This window comes from Eumetopias jubatus, unplaced genomic scaffold (assembly GCF_037043125.1).
Source record: "Eumetopias jubatus isolate StellerSeaLion01/CBP00866 unplaced genomic scaffold, mEumJub1_p1.0 scaffold_1, whole genome shotgun sequence".
In the NCBI taxonomy this organism is placed as follows: domain Eukaryota; kingdom Metazoa; phylum Chordata; class Mammalia; order Carnivora; family Otariidae; genus Eumetopias; species Eumetopias jubatus.
The window spans coordinates 142,812,414-142,833,159 of record NW_028274807.1 but is presented as its reverse complement, the minus strand read 5'-3'; the positions used below and the strand labels follow the sequence as shown (position 1 = coordinate 142,833,159).

Here is a 20,746-nt window from a genome sequence, read left to right as displayed (position 1 = left end):
TATGTCAGGTTCTCAATTACTTTTTGTTGATTTAAACATTGAAAGTAAATAACAAGCTCTATGTATTAGTCAGAGTCAAGGTTGGCCCCCGACTTGTGAATGACCTGGGAATGATACATTAGCTGAAGTGGGTAAGCATGTGGGGAAAAGAAAACCAGGCTCAGATGTATTATGTTACAAGTTCTAGATTTGCAGGTGCATACATAAAGACACCTTTCCACAAACAGATATTATACCTGGTACATTGTGTCATTTGAACAAGAAGTAACTCAAATTTAAATGCAATACAGTGGAAACTTCAGCCTTGTCAATGTGAATAAATGTGCCCCAATATGGAATATGCATGTACAATGCAGCTTATTCACACTGGAACCTGAGACATGTGTTAGTCAACGGCACAGGGCCAGCTTTGCTATTAATGCCAGTAGAAACAGAGAGCATCGCATCTTACTGAAGCAGTCCAAGAAAACAAAGCAAAACCAACTCTTCAACTCACCGTTCCTGTTGTGCCCAATGAAAGATGATTCATCTGTTGTGTCAGGGGACCCATCATGTTTGCTGGCTGCATTGACATAGGATGGTCCATTGTTGGCGTAATCACAGCACCCTATAAGCACACACAATGTCCATCTGAAAACAGGTTCCACAAGGAAGGAAACTTTTAAAAACAATAAACACAGTGAACTATTTTAACATCAAATGTGTTTATTTTTTAATGAAAAAGCTAAGTTCAACCATGTATGATTTTTTACATCCACCCATGCCATTTTGTGCTTATCTAAATAGAGAGCATTAATGACTTCCTTTTCCTCTGATGTGATTTATCTATGTTGTGTCTAAAATGCTTATCATTTATAATTCCAATATTCAATATAGAATGCATTCCAAGATATCATATATATATATATATCCTCTTTCATTGTTCTAAATACAAACTTCTCTAACTGAAAAATACTAACACTATGGAAATTATCTAGTTTTTCTCAATATTGAATAAGATTTTTTGGCTTATGCCTTAATCCATGATTTATATGGATAATTATTGATCATCTCAATACAATCTACCACCGGAGGAAGAATGGTGGCCCAGGTGAGTTTCTTGACTGGATCTTTTTGAAGGACAGAGTAAAATCTAATATAAATGATATAAAAATCAGATTTACTATTTTCTATGTTTTTTCCTCCTAATCTTTTGACCTACTTTCTTTCTATCTGTGCTTTTGAACAAGACAGAATACTGAACTCTGTTAAATGCTGGTCAAATGCAACACTGCTAAAATATTACCAAAAAAAAAAAAAGCCAAGTTTTCATCAGGTGTTAAGAAAGACCTACTTCTAGAATATGCTCTTTGATTTATTGTAACTGTTGGGAATGGAAAAAGTAATAGGCATTTTAAAAAAACTTCTGTTCATGTACAAAGTTTCACATAGCTAGTGAAGCAAAGGGCAAGCGCTTCCTTTTCCTCTCTCCTACTTATTCTACCTTAATTGAGTAGCTGAGAGAATGGAACAATTTTATTTTAATTGAAAAGCTAGGGTTGGATAGAATCTTTGAGATTATTGAAATTTCAGTGCTTTATTGTAAAGTTGATCATACACGTAGAAGCTCATGATATCACAACTCATTTAAATACCCACTGGTAATAAAATGATGATGTATCTGAATGCTATTTTTGTCTGTAAACATTTTTCTCACTGTGTGACTTTTTCCCCATATACATGAACATTTTGAAGAAATAAAACTAGGACAGATTCATGTAGATGGCAGGATCTCAGCACCCAAACTACCCATAAGCAAATGTTTCTTGGAATGTTTTGCTCAGGATGATCGATTCCTTTGGTATTATCCAAATCTGATTTCCTGACTATCTGTTAAAGAAAAAAGAAGATCAGGCTTTCATTCATCCTTCCTTGTGGGCTCCTCCTCATTAGTATGGAGGGAGAATAAAAATTGAGTCAAATATTTGGAAATGCTTGATTTTCAGAGCGAACGTTGTTTGCAAGGATATTTGTGCTTTTGGGCTAGAATCAATCAGAAAAAAAAATATATATGTTATTTTAAAGGTCTGAGGCTTATATATATACATAGCTGTGCATTTGTGTTGTTTTAATTTCTTGATGTGTCCATGAATTGTCATTCATCAGTATACTTCTTGAATCAGAAACATGATAAGCTTTTACCTAATTATAATTCAGAGACATACCACTTTCTTTTCCTGCTGCCTGAATTTCTTTAAACAAAACCACCTTAATTTTTTCCTTTAAAAAAAAAAACAGCTTCTGTCCTTTATTTCTGGTATTTGTTGTACCAGACCAACAGTAAACACTTTAAAAAGAACTGGGTCCTTCTTAAAGCACTTAAGGATAAACTACAGAAAAATCTCAGAGTTAAGACGAAGTCCTGAAGCATTTTTTTTTTTTTTCAACCAAGAAGTGGCACTTTCACAACATTCTAATCCTTAGCAGGTGCAAGACTTCAATACTGTTCTTGAACTTGAAACTTAGACTACCTTCTTAGAGTATTGCCCCTGGAAATCCCAACAGCTAAACTGTCACAACCCCGAAACCCTCCTATTGTAATCAACCTGCTCTAGCTACATAAAGGATTGCTCGTCATAAATCAGAGATAAAGACCAAATTGTGTTTGGTAGAAAAAACTTTCTTCTCAGTGCCCTAGAGGTGACCTCATTCTCCAGTGGTGCAAGAGGTAGACTTCAGTCTTTGTTTGGGAGGCAATATGCAAATGAGATATGTGAGCATATGACAGATGAATCAAAATCCATGCATGATAAGAATAGAAGGACTGAATGCCAGCATTTGGAATTAATTTAGGAAGGATTCTTTGGTCTCTTTACAGAATCCTTTCTCAGAAAGTGTTTGGGGACTCATTTGATTACAGATGACACAGAGGGAGTGCTGCTTCTGTGGATAAACCAGAAACTGACAATCAAAGGGAAGAGTAGGAAGGGGGTTGTCATAATTTGGAATTGTAAATAGCAGCAGTAGGCATAAAGTGGAAAACAATGAAGGGAAACATTCCTTTCTGTTCACCAGACCACTTACTGCAAATAAATGAACAATAAAATAAGGATTCTTGGGGGAAGACAGAGCCACTGTCTCTGCCTCTTCATGTTCAATGAAGAAAGAATTCCCGCAAATTATTAAGAACATAAATTCCTTAATAGTTTCAAGGCATGAGAGAAATTTACAATCAGTGAGTAAATTGGAAGTTGTAGACAGGAAACCCCCAGAGAGGCACATCTTCTTGAGGATACTTGATCGAGGACAGACAACTTAGAGAGTTTGAAGTGCAGGTTATCTACATCAAAGACTGGTGTTTGTCAGCCACCTTGCTCATCAAAGATTAATTCTCCTCTGTGTTGTGTAGGACATTAAAAAACAAAACAAAACAAAACAAGGAAGAGAGAAAAGAAAAAAAAAAGAAAAAAGGAAAAAAATAAACCTGTGATTCTTAAGGCAAAACTAGTGCCCCCAACCATAACTGTGCCTAATTAAATATACTGTCACATCTATTCCTATTCAATGCATTTAAGCCATAGATTGAAGAGTGTTTTGTGACAGATGTTGCCAACACATTAAGGGTAATTTCATTTACTCCAAATGTATAGAATGTGCTGTCTGAAAAAGTTCACTTGGCAAATGGCAAAGCAAGAGGAAACAGATTTTTCATTTTAGCATCTCCGGATGTCTGGGTTTGTTCAATATTTAAGCTGCAGAGAAAAATACTGAAACATGCTGTAATTCCACTAAAAAACACAATGACCAAACAGCTGATGGGAATGTCTGGTCTATTTTAGCCACTGACTCTGCAAAAACAAAGCTGTTAACACTCGAGAGATATGGGGTGGATCTGGTCACCCTAGTTCTGAAATAAACAATTTCAACAGTAATTTGGACAAAATTTCCAAAGATCATTGATGTAGAGTAAACATATCTGAACTGAAGTCAAAAAAGCTCCTGTGTTGTTAGCCTCCTACCAGTATTTTAAAGAAATTTTAAGTCTTGGAGAGTTCATCAGTATTTTATTTTTCCAATTGAAATGAGGATCGTTGGCAAATCAGGGGAAACATGTAGAAGTTCTCTCCTACCAAGAGCACACATGGTGGGCTGAGAACCTATATTAAGGCCAGGACATGGACTACAATGAGAAGAATTGCCTGTACAAATATTCCTGTGAGTGTGAGTATTTTAGACCAGTGTCACTTCAAGTACTACCTGTGGACCAGCAGCAGTGGCGGACAAAGAATTGGAATTTGCGTCCCTGAGCTTTGGGTCTCGAAATCTGTGTTTCCACAAGCTCTCCACTTGATTCTGGTGTCCTCTGAAGTGTGATAAGAGTGCTTTTGCCTATAAACTGCTCTTGTATAGGCCAATGTCACAGATACAGTGCCTTAGATACAAAAACTTGGTTTTATCTTATTTATACCATGTCTCCATTATGTTTTAAACCAGGCTGGTGATGGGGCATGATTAGAGCAATAATCACATTATATCTCGTTTAAAAATTCAAAAAGGTCAAGCCTGCATTTTTGATCAGCTGAAATGGGGTGATTGTCTGAATAATTCAGGCCTAAGCCTGATGACCTGACATGCTTCCATTTGACCAGTGTGGCTTATGCTGTAGCATATTTGAGAATCCCTCCTATTTGGAATCTCAGTAAGGCTTAAATGTGAAATCATAAGAATGTAAAAGGTACGAAAATTATTTGGATAATGCAAGTGGAAAAAAAAAGAAATATCACTCTCTTTTTTCCTTTTCTCATATCTAGATGCCTCAGGTCAAAATGTTTGTGGCCCATACTAAACTCTTTTCCTACAGTGACTTATGTAGAACTACAGGACTTTTTCACAGTAATCATTCAACACAACTTAAAAAAAAAAAAACACAGTTTAAAATCATCGATCTTTGTTCTCATCTGTATGTTTTCTGCTTCTCTGTCAGTTTTTAAGATTTCTAGAATAAATGTCTAGTTGAGCTTGTGTACACCAGACTATTTTTAGCACATGTAAAACAGGGCAAAGAATGATAGGAGCTCACAAGGAAGCTAGTTAGTGTCAATGATTTTCCCATAGCAGCAATGATTTCATAATAGAAATGGCATAAAGGTGTATCGTTTAACTTGGGGAAGCGCTACCGAAACGCAATGTCCTGCAATGTTAATGTGCAACATTCCTGTAGTATACGTAGAGATGTTTAATTTTTTTCATTTGTTGATGTTGGCATGTTTTTTGTTGTTCTTTCTTTCTTTCTTTCTTTCTTTCTTTCTTTCTTTCTTTCTTTCTTTCTTTCTTTCTTCTTCTTTCTTTCTCTCTCTCTCTCTCTCTCTCTTTCTTTCTTTTTGAAGGCAGTTGCTTGGCATGGTTTAAGAAAGGCTGCCATGGGGAGAGAAAAAAAAGGGAGCCAGAGAGGCCTCCATCCTTCCATATACTCATTAATCCTCAACTATCTTGATAAATTTTCAACCAACTTAGAGGAGGCAGTCTGGCTTTTTAAACAATTATGTTTGAAATCCAAAAAGCTGTGGCAAAGCTGGTAGATAAGACTTCAACTGTGAAAGCATTTGCAGATAACCTCTGACAAACATTGGAGGGAGGGAAGAATGATGAATAACCATAGTTAAGCCAGAAGTCACACTGCCCCAGGACCCCATTTTAGCACTGAATCCCTTCCTTTTCATAATTATTCTCTCTCAAGATTTTCTACCCATGAAGGCAAAGGTCATGTTGACATACATGTTGTAATCCCTATAAATAGGAATTGCATACAGGAGGTACTCAAAACAGTTTTTGTGAATTAATTTTATATATCAGCACCACTAATTATTCAGTTGAGTTAAAAATGGCTAACATTTAAAAAAAATTTTAAATGGCTAACATTTACTAATATTTTTTTATATAGATTGTTCATACTAAAGGGCCTACATTATGTCTGCTGGTTCACCACTATCTACTTATCACACTACAGTATGAGGCATATAATACATGCTTCATAAATATTGGTTAGAAGAATGATAAAAGAGCAAAACTCTAAATCAAAAGGTACTTAGAAACACTACCTCGAGATTTCCAGTCAAAATGGAACAACCCAAAGATTTCAAGAAAACTTGTTCTCACAAGGGGCAACTCAGTTGTGTTTTTTTTTTCCTTGTGGAAGTGATTCTTTTTAAATGTAAATTCAGTTAATTAACATATAGTGTATTACTAGTTTCAGAGGTAGAGTTCAATGATTTATCAGTCTTACATAATACCCAGTGCCCATGTGCCCTCTTTAATGTCCATCACCCAATTATTCCATCCCCCACCCCCCCTCCAGCAACCCTCTGTTTGTTTTCTATGATTAAGAGTCTCTTATGGTTTGTCTCCCTCTCTGATTTTGTCTTATTTCTCCCTCCCTTCCCCTATGCTCCTCTGTTTTGTTTATTAAATTCCACATATGAGTGAAATCATATGATAATTGTCTTTCTCTGACTGACTTATTTCACTTAGCATAATACCCTCTAGTTCCATCCACAGCAAGATTTCATTTTTTGATGGCTGAGTAATATTTCACTACACACACACACACACACACACACACACACACACACACACACACACACCCCACATCTTCTTTATCCATTCCTCTGTCAATGGACATCCGGGCTCTTTCCATAGTTTGGCTATTGTGGACATTGCTGCTATTAACATTGGGGTGCAGGTGGGGTGGCTCAGTTTTAAAACCATGGCTTGCCTCACAGATACATGCATGTGTTAGTGTCATCAACTGCCATATCCTTAAAGATGAGATCTGAAATTTACTTGATATAGAAGTTTCTACTAATGCCATCTAAGCATATTTATGGTAATCATTAAAATAAAAAGTATTTGTGTATGTGAATATGCCAGTGGTTCTCAACCAAGGGCAAATTTGCATTGTCTGGAAAGGACATTTGGCAATGTCCAGAGACATTTTTGGTTGTCTCCTTGGGGGAGGTATGCTACTGATACTTAGTGGGTAGAGAGGCCATTGACCTTACGGAACATCCTACAACACACAGGACAGTTCCCCACAGCAAAGAATTATCCAGCCGAAAACATCATTAGTGTTGATGTTCAGAAACTCTGGTATGTATATGTGTGTATATATATAAGCGCCATTTATATAAATGAGAAGTTTTGAAACTGCAATAATTAGAAAATGATAGAATATTCATCCACTCTCTGCTACCTACAACTAACAGGAAATTTTAGATTTTATGCTGAGACTTTACTAATGATATAAAACTATTTCTTAAAGATCAGACATCTGAATCAATTGCCCAAATCTTATAAATTACCAATGAAAGGAGGTATTCCATATTCAATGGCTATATGATTATTTTTTAGTTCAAATTTATGTTATTATTTACTTTGGAAATATGGCTAACAAGAGCTGAGTTTCTCTTTCCTACGTTAGACAGATTCAGTTCAATTGGCATAATATTTGTACTGCTATGTAGAAATGTATAGCTGTGGGCTCAGGGTATGATGTTTGGAAGTAGGGCATTTTACATTGCTCTATGGTCAATTTAAAAGAGTTGTGTACATAGTTTTCCTAATGAGAGAATGTCTGTTAGCTATAAAAAGAGAGTGAGTTTTTTCCCACTCTTAAATATTCTTAATTTTGTGTTGCTTTTTGATTCAGTTACCCTTAATTGGAAGTGTTTTTTTTTTTTCTCAAATATGTAGTATTAAAAGACACCAAGAACCAAATTAGTTTTAACAATTGAGTCTCCTTTAAAGGAATCCCAATTATATACCATGCCTATTCAACTGTGAATAATGGTTTCAATTATTGGTTAAGTACCTATTTATACAATAGTGTCATTCTGAATGAGAACATAAATATGTCACATTGAAGTATTTCTTACCAAAGCAGGTATATAGATAATTAGAATTCTCAACAATGCTTTATTGAATCCTTTAGAGTTTTGTGCTTAAAACTAAAGAAATTTGTTCATCAGTGACTTTTGATGTTTTAAACGAGCTTCTTTAGAATTCTAATAGAGCAAGATGGCTTTTAAAAATGCTACATTATTGAGAGAGAGTTGAAAATTTGAAGACTTTGGGCCCCCATGTCAAGTGGTTTTGTTGGCTGAATGTGAAATAGAACAACTAGTTCTTTAATTATTGAAGATTTACACCTGGTTAAAATTATAAAAGGAATTTCATAATGCAGATGGGTTATCATATTCTTTTCCTTTCAGATGTCTACTTAAAGAGATCACAGTTGCTGAGCCAATGGAAACGTTAAGTGTTTATCAAAGGATCCCAGGGCTTCTTAGGTGAATTTCTTATAGTTTCAGCAACAAAGTGTGAATTGGCATTCATCAACCTTCCATTCCAATCATGTGATCAATGTGGGGCTCTCAGCTATGGGGCATCTACCACACACAAACATGTACGCCACACAAATCCATGGGATGTGGCATAGACGATATGACAGAATCACACTATCTTTGTGGAAAAACAAATGGCACAACCTAAGTCTTTTGTCTTCACTGTTCAGGGCTCCTGTGGTATATGCCTTCCAAAAGAGTTTAAAGAGATTTGAGAAGGGGCACCTGGGTGACACAGTCAGTTAAGTGGCTGACTCCTGGTTTCAGTTCAGGTTGTGATCTCAGGGTCGTGAGATCGAGCCCCACGTTGGGTTCTGTGCTCAGCACAAAGTCTACTTAAGACTCTCCCTCCCTCTGCCCCTCCCCCTGTGCCCTCTCCAAATAAATAAATAAATAAATCTTAAAAAAAAAGAGATTTGAGGGAAAAAAACAAAAAAAATTAAAGACCATGAAGCTATCATATTTACTAATGAGTGAGTTAATCATAATGTATGTCACCATCTTTATTACTTTTTTAAAATACAAGAAACCTCCCAATATCTACTCACCAAATATAATATATAATAGAAAATTATATTAGAGATATGGAGAACAACTCTTAGCCATTTTCCTATCTTAACAATGATAACCAAAAACATATGCATATCCCTTTAAAGATGAGAAGTGACGGGGCGCCTGGGTGACTCAGTCGTTAAGCGTTTGCCTTCGGCTCAGGTCATGATCTCAAGGTCCTGGGATCGAGCCCCGCATCGGGCTCCCTGCTCAGCGGGAAGCCTGCTTCTCCCTCTCCCACTCCCCCTGCTTATGTTCCCTCTCTCGCTGTGTCTCTCTCTGTCAAATAAATAAATAAAATCTTTAAAAAAATAAAGATGAGAAGTGATTTTCCTTATTTTTTGTTCTACAGGTGCTACAAGGGAAATCATGTTAAACCACCTTTTCTACCAAAGTACAGCCTAGATCACTTTTTAATACCTGAATTAGCATCTTAAAATATTATTTCATAGTAGAAATGTCACATGTTTAGGACATTGGTACTGCTCAGCCAATGGCTGTTATAAGTTAGTGAGAGGAGTGAAAGGGTAAATAGGACAATTCAGTGATGAGACCAGAATATTTTCCATTCCTCCTTGTGGAGGAGATAATGTGGAAACAGAGCAGCGGGAACATTCTCATGGGTGACCCTTCGGTACAGCCATCAGGCTTGATGGCTGTATAGAAGCCATTGAGATGGAATGAACAGTAGGGTCACCCACGACAATGTGCACGCTGCTCTGTTTCCACATTATCTCAGCCCAAATGAAGGATCATATAGGTAGGTCTGAGATGACCTTTTTGCCATAGTACACATGCTCTGTAAAGATCATGGGGTTTCCAATTTCCATTTCCTGTCTAATTCCCTAAGACTCTCTCCATGAAGCCTCTCCTCCCACCACACTGAACTACTCATCCGCCCCTGACCCATCTTGCTTGTTCACCCTTGGTGTCTTTGCCAGGAGTTCTGGGCACTGACAGCAGGTTGGCAGGTGTACTCTAAGATTTTTATCTAAGGAACATCTCCTGTGTCTGACCCAGGTTGTTGGCCATTCATTCCTCTCTTCTCTCAACAATTGGCACAGGCCTTGATCATGATCATACTTTATTTCTCCTCTGGATTCTTTTTACTGTGCTATTCACGATGCTTTATTTATTTTCTAATGGTGCCAAAGCCTAGCACAGTGTCTATCATGAAACAGGTTGTGATGGTGCCGAATGATTAAAAGAGTGAATGGCGCTTGCTTATCAGCCAGGGTTCCCATGACTTTAAATGTATGCAAAACAATAAGAGCTACTCTATGCTCAGAATGGACTAGACGATTTAGTTGAAATAACCGAAGCACTCTCTTGATTGGACAACTGGATGGTCTTAAAAGTCCATCCATCCAATTGCTCTGCTTTCCTTTAAAAGTGCCCCTGTCTCTGAAAACAAACTGAGGGTTCTGGAGGGGAAGAGCGTGGGGGGATGGGTTAGCCTGGTGATGGGTATTAAAGAGGGCACATTCTGCGTGGAGCGCTGGGTGTTATGCACAAACAATGAATCATGGAACACTACATCAAAAACTAATGATGTAATGTATGGTGATTAACATAACAATAAAAAATTTTAAAAAAGAAATTAATGAAATAGGAAACAATATACAATAAAGACAGTTAACAACAACAACAACAACAACAAAGTGCCCCTGTCTGATTACTGCCAGCTAGACGTTCTTGTCATTTAGTATGAGAATCCCCAGGTTCTAAGAGCCATGCACTATCCAGGGAACGTTGATGTTGGGGAGTTCACCACGATTTCCATCCTATGGAAGAATTATATGCACCTGATTCAATGCTGCAAAGTTTCTTTTATATATCACAGCCAAGGCACACTGCCACAAATGCACTGTAAGCTTTTTTATTAGGATTTTCCTGTGCCACAAACTGTTTTTAATAGCCATTTATCTGCCCAAGTTCCTTGTCAGATCTTGTCATGTGATAAGACAAAAAATGTTTTGTTCACTTGTACACCAATCACTTTGTATACCTCCAAATAGATTTTTAACACACAGAGTTTAAAATGCACATCAGAAACAGTATACCAGGCCAGTGTTCTTCCAAATGATAAAGCAAATAGGGTTCCCAGCAGATGTCTGAATATTTATGGGCAGGATCTTTAGTCTGGTAAAATGTTTATCTTGTTTTAACTAGCATTCAGGACTGTGAGCTGCCATAAAGCTTCTCATTAAAATCTCCTCTGTACTGATAAATAGGCCAAAAAACAACCAAAAAAAAAAAAAAAAAGAAAGAAAAAGCCGATCGCAAATCATTTTCAAGGTCTTACAGGATCCTGTTGGTGAGTGGGCCCGGGGAAATCATTTCTCCAAACCACAGGAGTGATCAAGAGGAAAAGCTGCCTGTTACCCTACTTAGGGCCATTGTTTATAGTGGAAATTGCCTAAAAATGTCACAAAGCACCTTGATTCTGGCCGTTACTAGGAGAATAGCTATTCCTTGTCCTGCAATTTGCTACCAAATGTACTTTATTTTGTGGTCCCTCAGAGGACATTTCTGGGCCATTTGTTTTCCCCTTTAAGACATTTTTAGGAATTTGCCTGGTTAGGGCTGGCAACACAACCAGACCTAAGGATATGAATATAAAGTCACAACCCTGTTAAGAAACTGACTCCCTTTAAAGTACACTTGCTATTACTACTATCATCACTGATGTGTCTCCAACTCAGTATGTATCCTACGTTTTGTAATACAGTTCTGAGACAAAATATGCCCTACTGGAATGGCCATATCTTAAGGTAAAAATTCACATATTAGCATCCAACCGAGATATAGTCTAAGGCCTGCAAGATGTTAGCTAATATACATAACGTTGTCCAGTAGAAGAGATAAAAGACAGCTCTGTTTGTTTTCTTCAGTGTCCTATTTCTTCTAGAATCTGTGCCAGAAACGTAGTTACGTCTTTTATTCCACTTAGATTTTATGGCCACTTCTCCTAAACAGTCATACCATATTTGTAATTTTGGATTTTTCTACTAGATGACTTCTGCTAATTAAAAGCACCTGCAAAATACTGGTCCTAAACTTTCTAGTACATTTTTCCTCAAAGTGTAGTCTGGGACCAGACAGTATTATCTAGGAGTTTAATGCAGACTCTCAGGTCTGGCCCCAGCCCCACTGAATCAGAGTCTGCATTTCAGTAAGATCCCAGGTGAGTCATAGTCATGGGCAAGTTTGAGAAGCTTTGCTCTTTTTTTTTTTTTTTTTCTGTCATACCGTTAAATTTTCTATTGTGTTGCTTCTGAAGAGACTCTTGGTTTCTTAATCATTTTGTTAAATCCCTCAAATAATCTTAGCAACCTTAATATGTCTCCTTGTTCTAACCACAAACAGCCAATAATATTTAGTTCATTTCCTCAATAGTCTCCATAGGGCTTCTCCTTTTATCCACAAAATCTCTGTACCAAAAAAAAAAAATTCTTTTCATTTCCTATGACATATTTTCATGGCAACGCTCAAATTGAAACCTCCATTCTTTCCAAATAATATCTTCTGCCTAACCAATGAGTTTGGAATGGCTATTACAGTCGAGTGTTAAAAGAGATGCTATGTGCCTTGTAAAGTATAGTCAACATCTAAATATTTTTGTTAACTCTATATACATGCCATAAATATACGGTGTTAATCAGGTGTTAGACGTAAAATTCCAAAATATTGTTACTAGCCAGGCCCTGATGGAATTGACAAAAAATGCAGGTTAGTTTAAAATCAAAGTTTTCCAAAATAGTTAATAATTAACGTTTTTAAACGCTCTTTGTTGTCTTGCCCCTTTTCCCCTAAATCCCTGAACCTGGATTTCCAACAGCTGACTAAATCTAGACTCTCAGACATCTCACTACAACCATGTACCATTCTGAATATTTTCTCTTTTTCTAGAAGAAATGTTCTTAATCCTCTGTTTGATTCTTGAAATAACCAGGTCCTCCTTGCCTTTTCCTCCCTCGTCATGCATAACAAACCAGTAGTCAAGTCTTGTCACTGCTATATCATAAATGTCTCCAAGTTGTCTGTTTCTTCCTTTCAAGCGCTCCCTGCCTGGGTTGAATGCTTCAACCATGTCTCATTGAGATTAGTCCAATGACTTCCCCGGGTATACTTCCCTCACTCATGGCTTGCTGAAGACATTTATTTTTTAATACTCTCTCCACATGTTCTTAGCTCCCCACAAAGTGAATCCTGCTTTTTCAACCTAGAATTGGGAAAAACAAAACCAAACAACAACAACAAAAAAACCCTACATTTCTCAGACTCCCTTGCTGTTACATATAGACATGTGACTTCTGCTCATTAGAAGCACCTTCGAAGGACTTAGATTTGTAAGATAGTCTGGAATGAGAAGGGGGCAGAAGGCATGTGGCAGCCATTTTGCTGGCCAGGTGGTGGCAGGAGCAACATGATTCCACGGTTCATAGGAATGCTGGCCCTTTTCCTTCACCAGAGCAGAGCAGTGTGGTCTGGGGGTTAACAGAGGTAGCACCACCCCCTTTGGTCATAGAACAGGAGATCTAGAAGTTTATTGTCTGCCAATAGCCAGCATTTATTCACTATCAGATTAATCTATTGTCTAGATATCTCTCTCTCTTTTTTAAAGATTTTATTTGTCAGAGAGAGAGAGAGAGAGAGAGAGAGCACAAGCAGGGGGAGTGGCAGGCCGAGGGAGAAGCAGGCTCCCCACTAAGGAGGGAGCCTGAGGCTCCCAGGGTCCTAGGATCATGACCTGAGCTGAAGGCAGATACTTAACTGACTGAGCCACTCAGGCGCCCTAGATTTCTCTTTTTATAGCAATTTTAGGAGATAAAAATATATGCTAATTTCATTGTTTTAAATTTATTTTTACAGGTAGATGGGGTGAGAAACTGATCTCATCCTATTGAAAATAGTTCACTAATGATTTTATTATTTTCTTCTGCTCCTTGAAGGGAAACGAACAGGACTCTATGCCTACTAAGTGGTATTCAAATTTTGAAGTGTTTGTCATCCTATGGACTTAATGATATACCATTTTTATATTCGCTTTCAAAACTTCTGTAAAAAAGAATGTGGGGCTGCAAACACATTAAACTGTTGCAAAATGCTTTTCCTGAACTTTCAGTGACCCGCTGAAATTATACTATTGTATTCAAGTTATTCAAGTGAAAAATATTCAGAACCAGTTTCTTCTCTTTAGTTTTCCCTCCCACCCTTTTCTCCTAGCCCTCCCTTGCTTTCCTCATTGGTTATATGTGCAATAGGCGGGGAAATGAATGTTCAGCAAAATCGGCCGATTTGACTAGCATCCGAGGTTTTCAACACATACTTTTTGCTTTATTTCACGCAAGAGCAAGCCTGAAGCCATCTGCCTGCCAACAACTATGTCCTTCATCCCGATTGTGGAGACAGAACCCCCACCTCATCAGTAAAAGGCAATCTTCAAAGGGACATTGTTTTTGCTTGTTCCCGTTGTGACAGATGTTTTACATCATCTACCTCCACACGCTAGCTCATCTGTAAGGGACTGCCCACTCTCTGCAGCCAGCTGTGGAAATAGATCCAGTGTCATCTGTGGCAACACTCATTCCATTCTCCTGACCTCACCGAAGACCACATCCAAGAGGAGGAAAAACAAACAACCCTGATAACTTCCTTGCAAACATTTCCAGGGCAAATTGCTTCAGACAGGAGCTCTTTACAAAGCATGTAACAAAAGAGAGGCAAGCTTATTTGAAACACTCAAATGTCACCAAGCTGGCCAGTCGGGGTAATCCCCAGATTAAGGAATCATGAAGCAATAGCATCTGTGGGCATGATTCAGCTGAAAACATCTGGTTAACTCAGAACCACTTCAATTAGCTGGAGTACGTGTTTGTCAATCATTTCGTTTCTTTTGATTGTATAAAGTTCCCACGAGGAAATGTTTACACCGCCAATTCCTCCAACTCTTTGAAATACTGTGAAGGGTCTCTAACACATTTCTTAAATGCAGTGACAGTTAACTTGAACTGCTCTGTGGTGAAATTATACCCTGATATTAGAATATATTTTAGGAATAGAAACTAAGAAGTCTATCTTGGTTTGCTTGAAACTGAAGAAGTAAAACTTTTAATGCTAAGAATTACATCACTTTCTAATACTGAGGAGGCTGCTTAAATTACAGTATATATGTCAAAGTGTCTGCAATGGGAGAGCCTTCGTAACTTTCTAAGATATTTGGTGTGTTTCGAGTTTAGGATAAGGAATATTCATTCATTCATTCATTCATTCATTCATTCATTCATTCATTCACTAATACTTACTAAGCACCTATTATGCTTTGCCCTGAAAGAACCTAGAGTTCAATAGTTAAATAACTTTTATGAGATATGTTTTTTTAAAAAAACTGGGCTTAAAAATATAATGTGGAAAAAGTGATCAAAGATGTTAAAATTTCCCAAAGCAGTAAACATCACTGGTGATACCACGTCAATTTCTGTTTTCATTTAGTGTAAAATTTTGGCTGGCAGACTGCTAACATTCAACTCCTGGAGTCCTAGGTGGGGCCCATGACTTGTAATAAGTGAAGGCATTATCTAGATTGATCAAGCCTGGATGTTTTGCAGCAGCAGGAAGTCAGTAGGCCCCCAGGGCAAGGCCTGAGATCAAGCAGTAGGTTGAAGAACAGAATGTTAAGAAGGAAATAGTTCTGAAACGTGAGGGAGAATTGAAAACTAGACACACGTTAGATTGTGTCTAAAAATGATTCAGGGAGCCTGGGTGGCTCAGTTGGTTAAGCAACTGCCTTCGGCTCAGGTCATGATCCTGGAGTCCCGGGATCGAGTCCCGCATCGGGCTCCCTGCTGAGCAGGGAGTCTGCTTCTCCCTCTGACCCTCCCCCCTCTCATGTACTCTCTCTATCTCATTCTCTCTCTCAAATAAATAAATAAAATATTTTAAAAAAATGATTCAGTTGTTACCTTAGTTATCAGGATCAAAAATCCCTTTATAGGCCTTTATAGGCCCAGAGTCCTGAAGTCTCAAGGGATGGACGGTTCATGTCTGAAGAAGGGCTGGTGGTAATTACAGACGTGTTCATCTCTGTTGTCAATCCCAGCTCAGTTATGGAGAGAGCTTCTGCTCTCCTCAGCTCTTTCATTAATGCCCGTTGTCAAACCCCCTGTTAACTGACTGGTGGTATTTATCATCCTCCCAAGAATTTTACCTGCACCCCAGAAACAACCATTCCATTGATAGCTTTTAATACTTGCATGGCAATAGGATAGCAAACAGCTAAACCACGCATGTTCAGTAGCTACCTATTCTGACTATAGTGGATATTTTGTTAGATTAAAAAAAAAGAAAGAGAGTTACAATTCCATGGTTTCCTCACAGGATAGACCTAACAAATATTAATATCCACTGCTCTTGGTATAAGGTCTAACTTATATGTATTTTTATTTTTTAAAGTTTATTTATTTAAGTAATCTCTACACTCAACGTGGGCCTCGAACTCTCAACCCCAAGATCAAGAGTCACATACTCTTCCGACTGAACCATCCAGGCACCCCAGGCCTAACTTTTAAAAAACTGATTTTGACAGTGCATAAAGTTCAAACTTCCTTAATAAAAACAATGAAACTTCATTAGTGTGTATAGTTTCTGTGATTTTTAAAACCATTTCTTTTACATACATTCGTTGGGGAACATTATAAATCAGGAAATCAATTATGAAAGTTAAAAATAAGAATTGGGGCACCCGGGTGGCTCAGTTGGTTAAGCGTCTGACTCTTGATTTCAGCTCAGGTCATAATCTCAGTTTCTTGGGATTGAGCCCTGCGTGGGGCTCTGTCCTCAGCATGGAGTCTGTTTGCCCCCTTCCTTTCCCTCTGCCTGCGTGCACTCCCTTTCTCTCTCAAATAAATAAATAAAATCTTTTAAAAAAATAGAACTTGTACTCCAAGAATACCGTATAAGAAATCATGACTTCACCCCATACTACTTGGTATGGCTACACTGTAAACTCAGATGGATAAAATGATCTTCTAAAATATTTTTGGGATGGGGAGCCTGGGTGGCTCAGTTGGTTAAACGTCTGCTTATAGCTGTGGTCATAATCCCAGAGTCCTGGGATCAAGCCCTGCATCGGGCTCCTTGCTCAGCTGGGAGCCTGCTTCTCCCTCTGCCTACCGCTCCCCCTGTTTGTGCTCGCTCTCTCGCAAATAAATAAATAAAATTCTTAAAATATTTTTGGGACAAATGTAGTATGCAAGAAGGTAGTGTGCAAGAATTTCAGAAAGGAATTCCAGAAAAGACAGAGAACTGTTTTTGATTTGTTGAAAACAACAACAAAACATAACAATGCATTTGGCATTCTTTTAATCCCTAAATTGTAAAGAACAGTAATCATATTTGTCAATTTACACCACAAAATTTTTTTTTTTTAAAGATTTTATTTATTTATTTGAGCGGGAGAGAATGAGAGACAGAGAGCACAAGAGGGAAGAGGGTCAGAGGGAGAGGCAGACTCCCTGCCGAGCAGGGAGCCCGATGCGGGACTCGATCCCGGGACTCCAGGATCATGACCTGAGCCGAAGGCAGTCGCTTAACCAACTGAGCCACCCAGGCACCCCAGCACCACAAAATTTTCAAAAGCCAACATATAAATGAGTTTCCTCAGACAGGAGTGAGAAATAAACAAGTCCTTTTCAAATGCCAAAACTTATAAGGTAAATGACAGTCCAAAAAATTTTTTTGTCTCCTTTATCTGTTGATCTGGTTTGAGTTTAACCCAGGTGGTGGTTTATTTTTGACAGGTCAATGGGGACTTTGCTTCTTATTATCACCATGCTTGACCTAATTCATGAATCAGACTTCCAGAGGTGGTGAACATTTTTCACATAGGTATGTCAAAAAAAAAAAAAAAAAAAAAAAAAGGAAAAATTAGAGAGGTCAATAGTGGATAATGGAATACCCAGGCTTTCTGAGGAATTCTGGGGCTAACGCTCTAAAATCCTAACAAATCAACCAAATTTAGCCATGATTTTATCCTTAGAATCTGGGAGTGGGGAGAAGCAGGGAAATCATTGAGTGGAAAATGTAGAAACAAAATTTGTGAATGTGGCAGCATTAAAGTTGATGATCTACAGAGCTTAAAGAAGCAGGTGCAGCTATCTTGAGCAATGACTCTAGCAGGGAGATGTAGCCCGGAGCTACCTAGAATTCCTGGCACCTGGACTCAGGTGGGATTCCCTGCACCTGCTTCCTAGAGGCATCCAACGTATTAAAATAAAATTGCATCAAAAATCTGCTTATTTCGATTTTAACTCCTAGGAGACAGGGAATTACAGTAACGATGTTAAGGGACAGTTGAAAAATTATAACTGGGATGAGCACCTGTCGCAATTATTAATTCCACAAGCTGCATTAAGCAGGTGTTACATTCTCCTCTGCAGGAAGTAGCTGCAGTAGTTTGCAGGAAGGAAATCAGAGATTCTGCAGTTCTGACAGCTGCACTTGTCCTGGCTGAAAGCTTCATTCCTCCTTTTTCTTCTCTGACAAATTCTGTCTTCCTCTGATCCTTTATTTTACCTACTCCTGATTTCTTGGAAGGGAGGCTGCAATCCCCCATGCAAATCCAATACTGATTGTATCTCCCAGCAGGAGTGGACTAGTACCATCTTTCTGTTTCCCTTTTAGTGAGTCAGAAGGTCAATGAAACCCATTGAATTTGTTTGCAAAATATTAAAATATCTGTGTTTGGCAAATTATTCTCAATGCTATTACATTCATGTAGGATTTTAAGCAAAACCTCCTAGGTAGTTTAAAAACTTAATTTAAAAAAAAACCTTAAGGGGCGCCTGGGTGGCTCAGTTGGTTAAACGCCTGCCTTGGGCTCAGGTCATGATCTCAGGGTCCTGGGATCGAGTCCTGCATCTGCTCCCTGCTCAGTGGGGAGTCTGCTTCTCCCTCTGCCCTTCCCCCTGCTCGTGCTCACACTCTCTCTCTCTCAAATAAATAAAAATGATATCTTTTAAAAAACCTTAAAAAAGTAGGAAATAGTCCACTTTTTTAATAATTTTTTTCCGTGGATCACTGCATCAAAAACTGGTGATGTATGGTGACTAACATAACACAATAAAATAAAATTTAAAAAAACACAAAATATAAAAAAATAATAATCATTTTTTTCTTATTTTTTAAAACATGAGCCTATATGAAAGAGGAAATAAGGGATTATCTTTTTTGGTTTTATTCTTTAGTGATTATTATTTTTACTAATTAGATACTATCTAATGTAAGTAAATGACAAAACATTACTTTAGAAGAAACTGCTCAATTTGGGTTTAATACAGAATCCCTTGATCTTTTTGAATTAATATGTGGTGTTTTGAATCAAGTAAGAGTCTGGTCTTCAAAACAAAATTAAATCAAAATTATTATATAATGCTCAAATTACTTGCATGCCTCAATAATAAATTATCTTATGTGTGGAAACATTATAAAGGATTTTAGCATATAGTTTCAGACAATGCTCTAGTTACCATAGGCTTCAAGAAAATACAATGACACATTTTTTTTATATTGTGCTTTCATGGAATATTCTCATACTTATTCATTATGTGAGTAATCTAAGCTACCTGTTTTGAAATGTAAAAAGAGTCATTAAATTGATAACCTGAAATATCTCTACAATATTTATAATATTAATATGGGCCCCTTTCTAATGATTATGCAGATTAAAAAGAAGGTATATTTACCTAAGGCATATCATCCAGCATTATATCGTTTGGAGACAAAAAGAATTAAATTATGATACTATTTGGATGAATGTGCCTGTCAGAATCAAAGCTTTTAAGTGGATCATATGAACTCCTTTCCACTTAAAATATAATGATGGGGTTGCTAAAAGATTAAAAATATCTTACTTCTTACAATAATCTAATCAGCATTAATGGCCATAGATAACTTACTAATATTTGTATTCTATGTACACAAGGATACAATCATAATTTTTTTATTAATCTGTCAACTTGATTTACTCTGGGTTAAATTATGTAACCTGAAATATCAAAATTTAATGAAGAATCAAGCCAGATATAATGAAATGGAATTGGTGCTAAGTGGATTAAAACATACCTGTCCCAGCTCTGCCACCAACTTGTGTGATATTAGAAAAGTCAATTAACCTCTCTGAGCCCCACTGCCCTCATCCATAAAAACATTACTGTGTAATATTCAGGTTTATCTTTTGAGAGCATATGTAACATTACAGAGAGCCTCATAAGAAGACAGAGCAAAGGAGGACTTCCATGTAACCTGAGCAAGCAAGGCATTATTGCAGAGATAGAAAACTATAACTCCAAAGACCAATGCACCTGCTTACTGATGCCTGGAATTCTCTAGAAAGTTAACAGACTTTTCATTACATAGTAATGAAAAAAAATGCACATACTCAACCCCACTGACAACCTCATCCACACTAAGATACTAATGACCAGAGAGACTTCTTCAGAAGAGGTTTTGAGAGAAGCACATTCTATTCTATTAGTTCAGTTGGATTGGAAAGTTCTTTTCTATTTCCCACAGTCCTTCTCCAGGCTCCCACCAAAACACACACACAGACACACACACACACACACACACACACACACACACACACACACACCCTAATTCTCAGTCAGGGTCCATCGATAAATGCAACCAGATTCCTGTGAACCTTTCCTTAGTAGAATTTATGACCAGTTTATTTTCATATTCCCCTTTATATACTTAGTTGGTTTATTTCTTTCTTCCCCAATATACTATAGGTTCCATGAGCGCAACACTAC

At 37.5% G+C, this 20,746-nt stretch overlaps 1 protein-coding gene across 1 annotated transcript in view; it reads right to left on the bottom strand.

Moving 5' to 3' along the window:
* The window catches only part of RBMS3 (RNA binding motif single stranded interacting protein 3), a 1,335,892-nt gene that overhangs the window by 50,347 nt on the left and 1,264,799 nt on the right, over positions 1-20,746 (bottom strand). Inside the window, exon 14 of the mRNA XM_088026449.1 lies at positions 497-607. Within this exon, the coding sequence (XP_087882575.1) occupies positions 497-607 (111 nt within the window). The remainder of the gene's footprint in view (positions 1-496; positions 608-20,746) is intronic.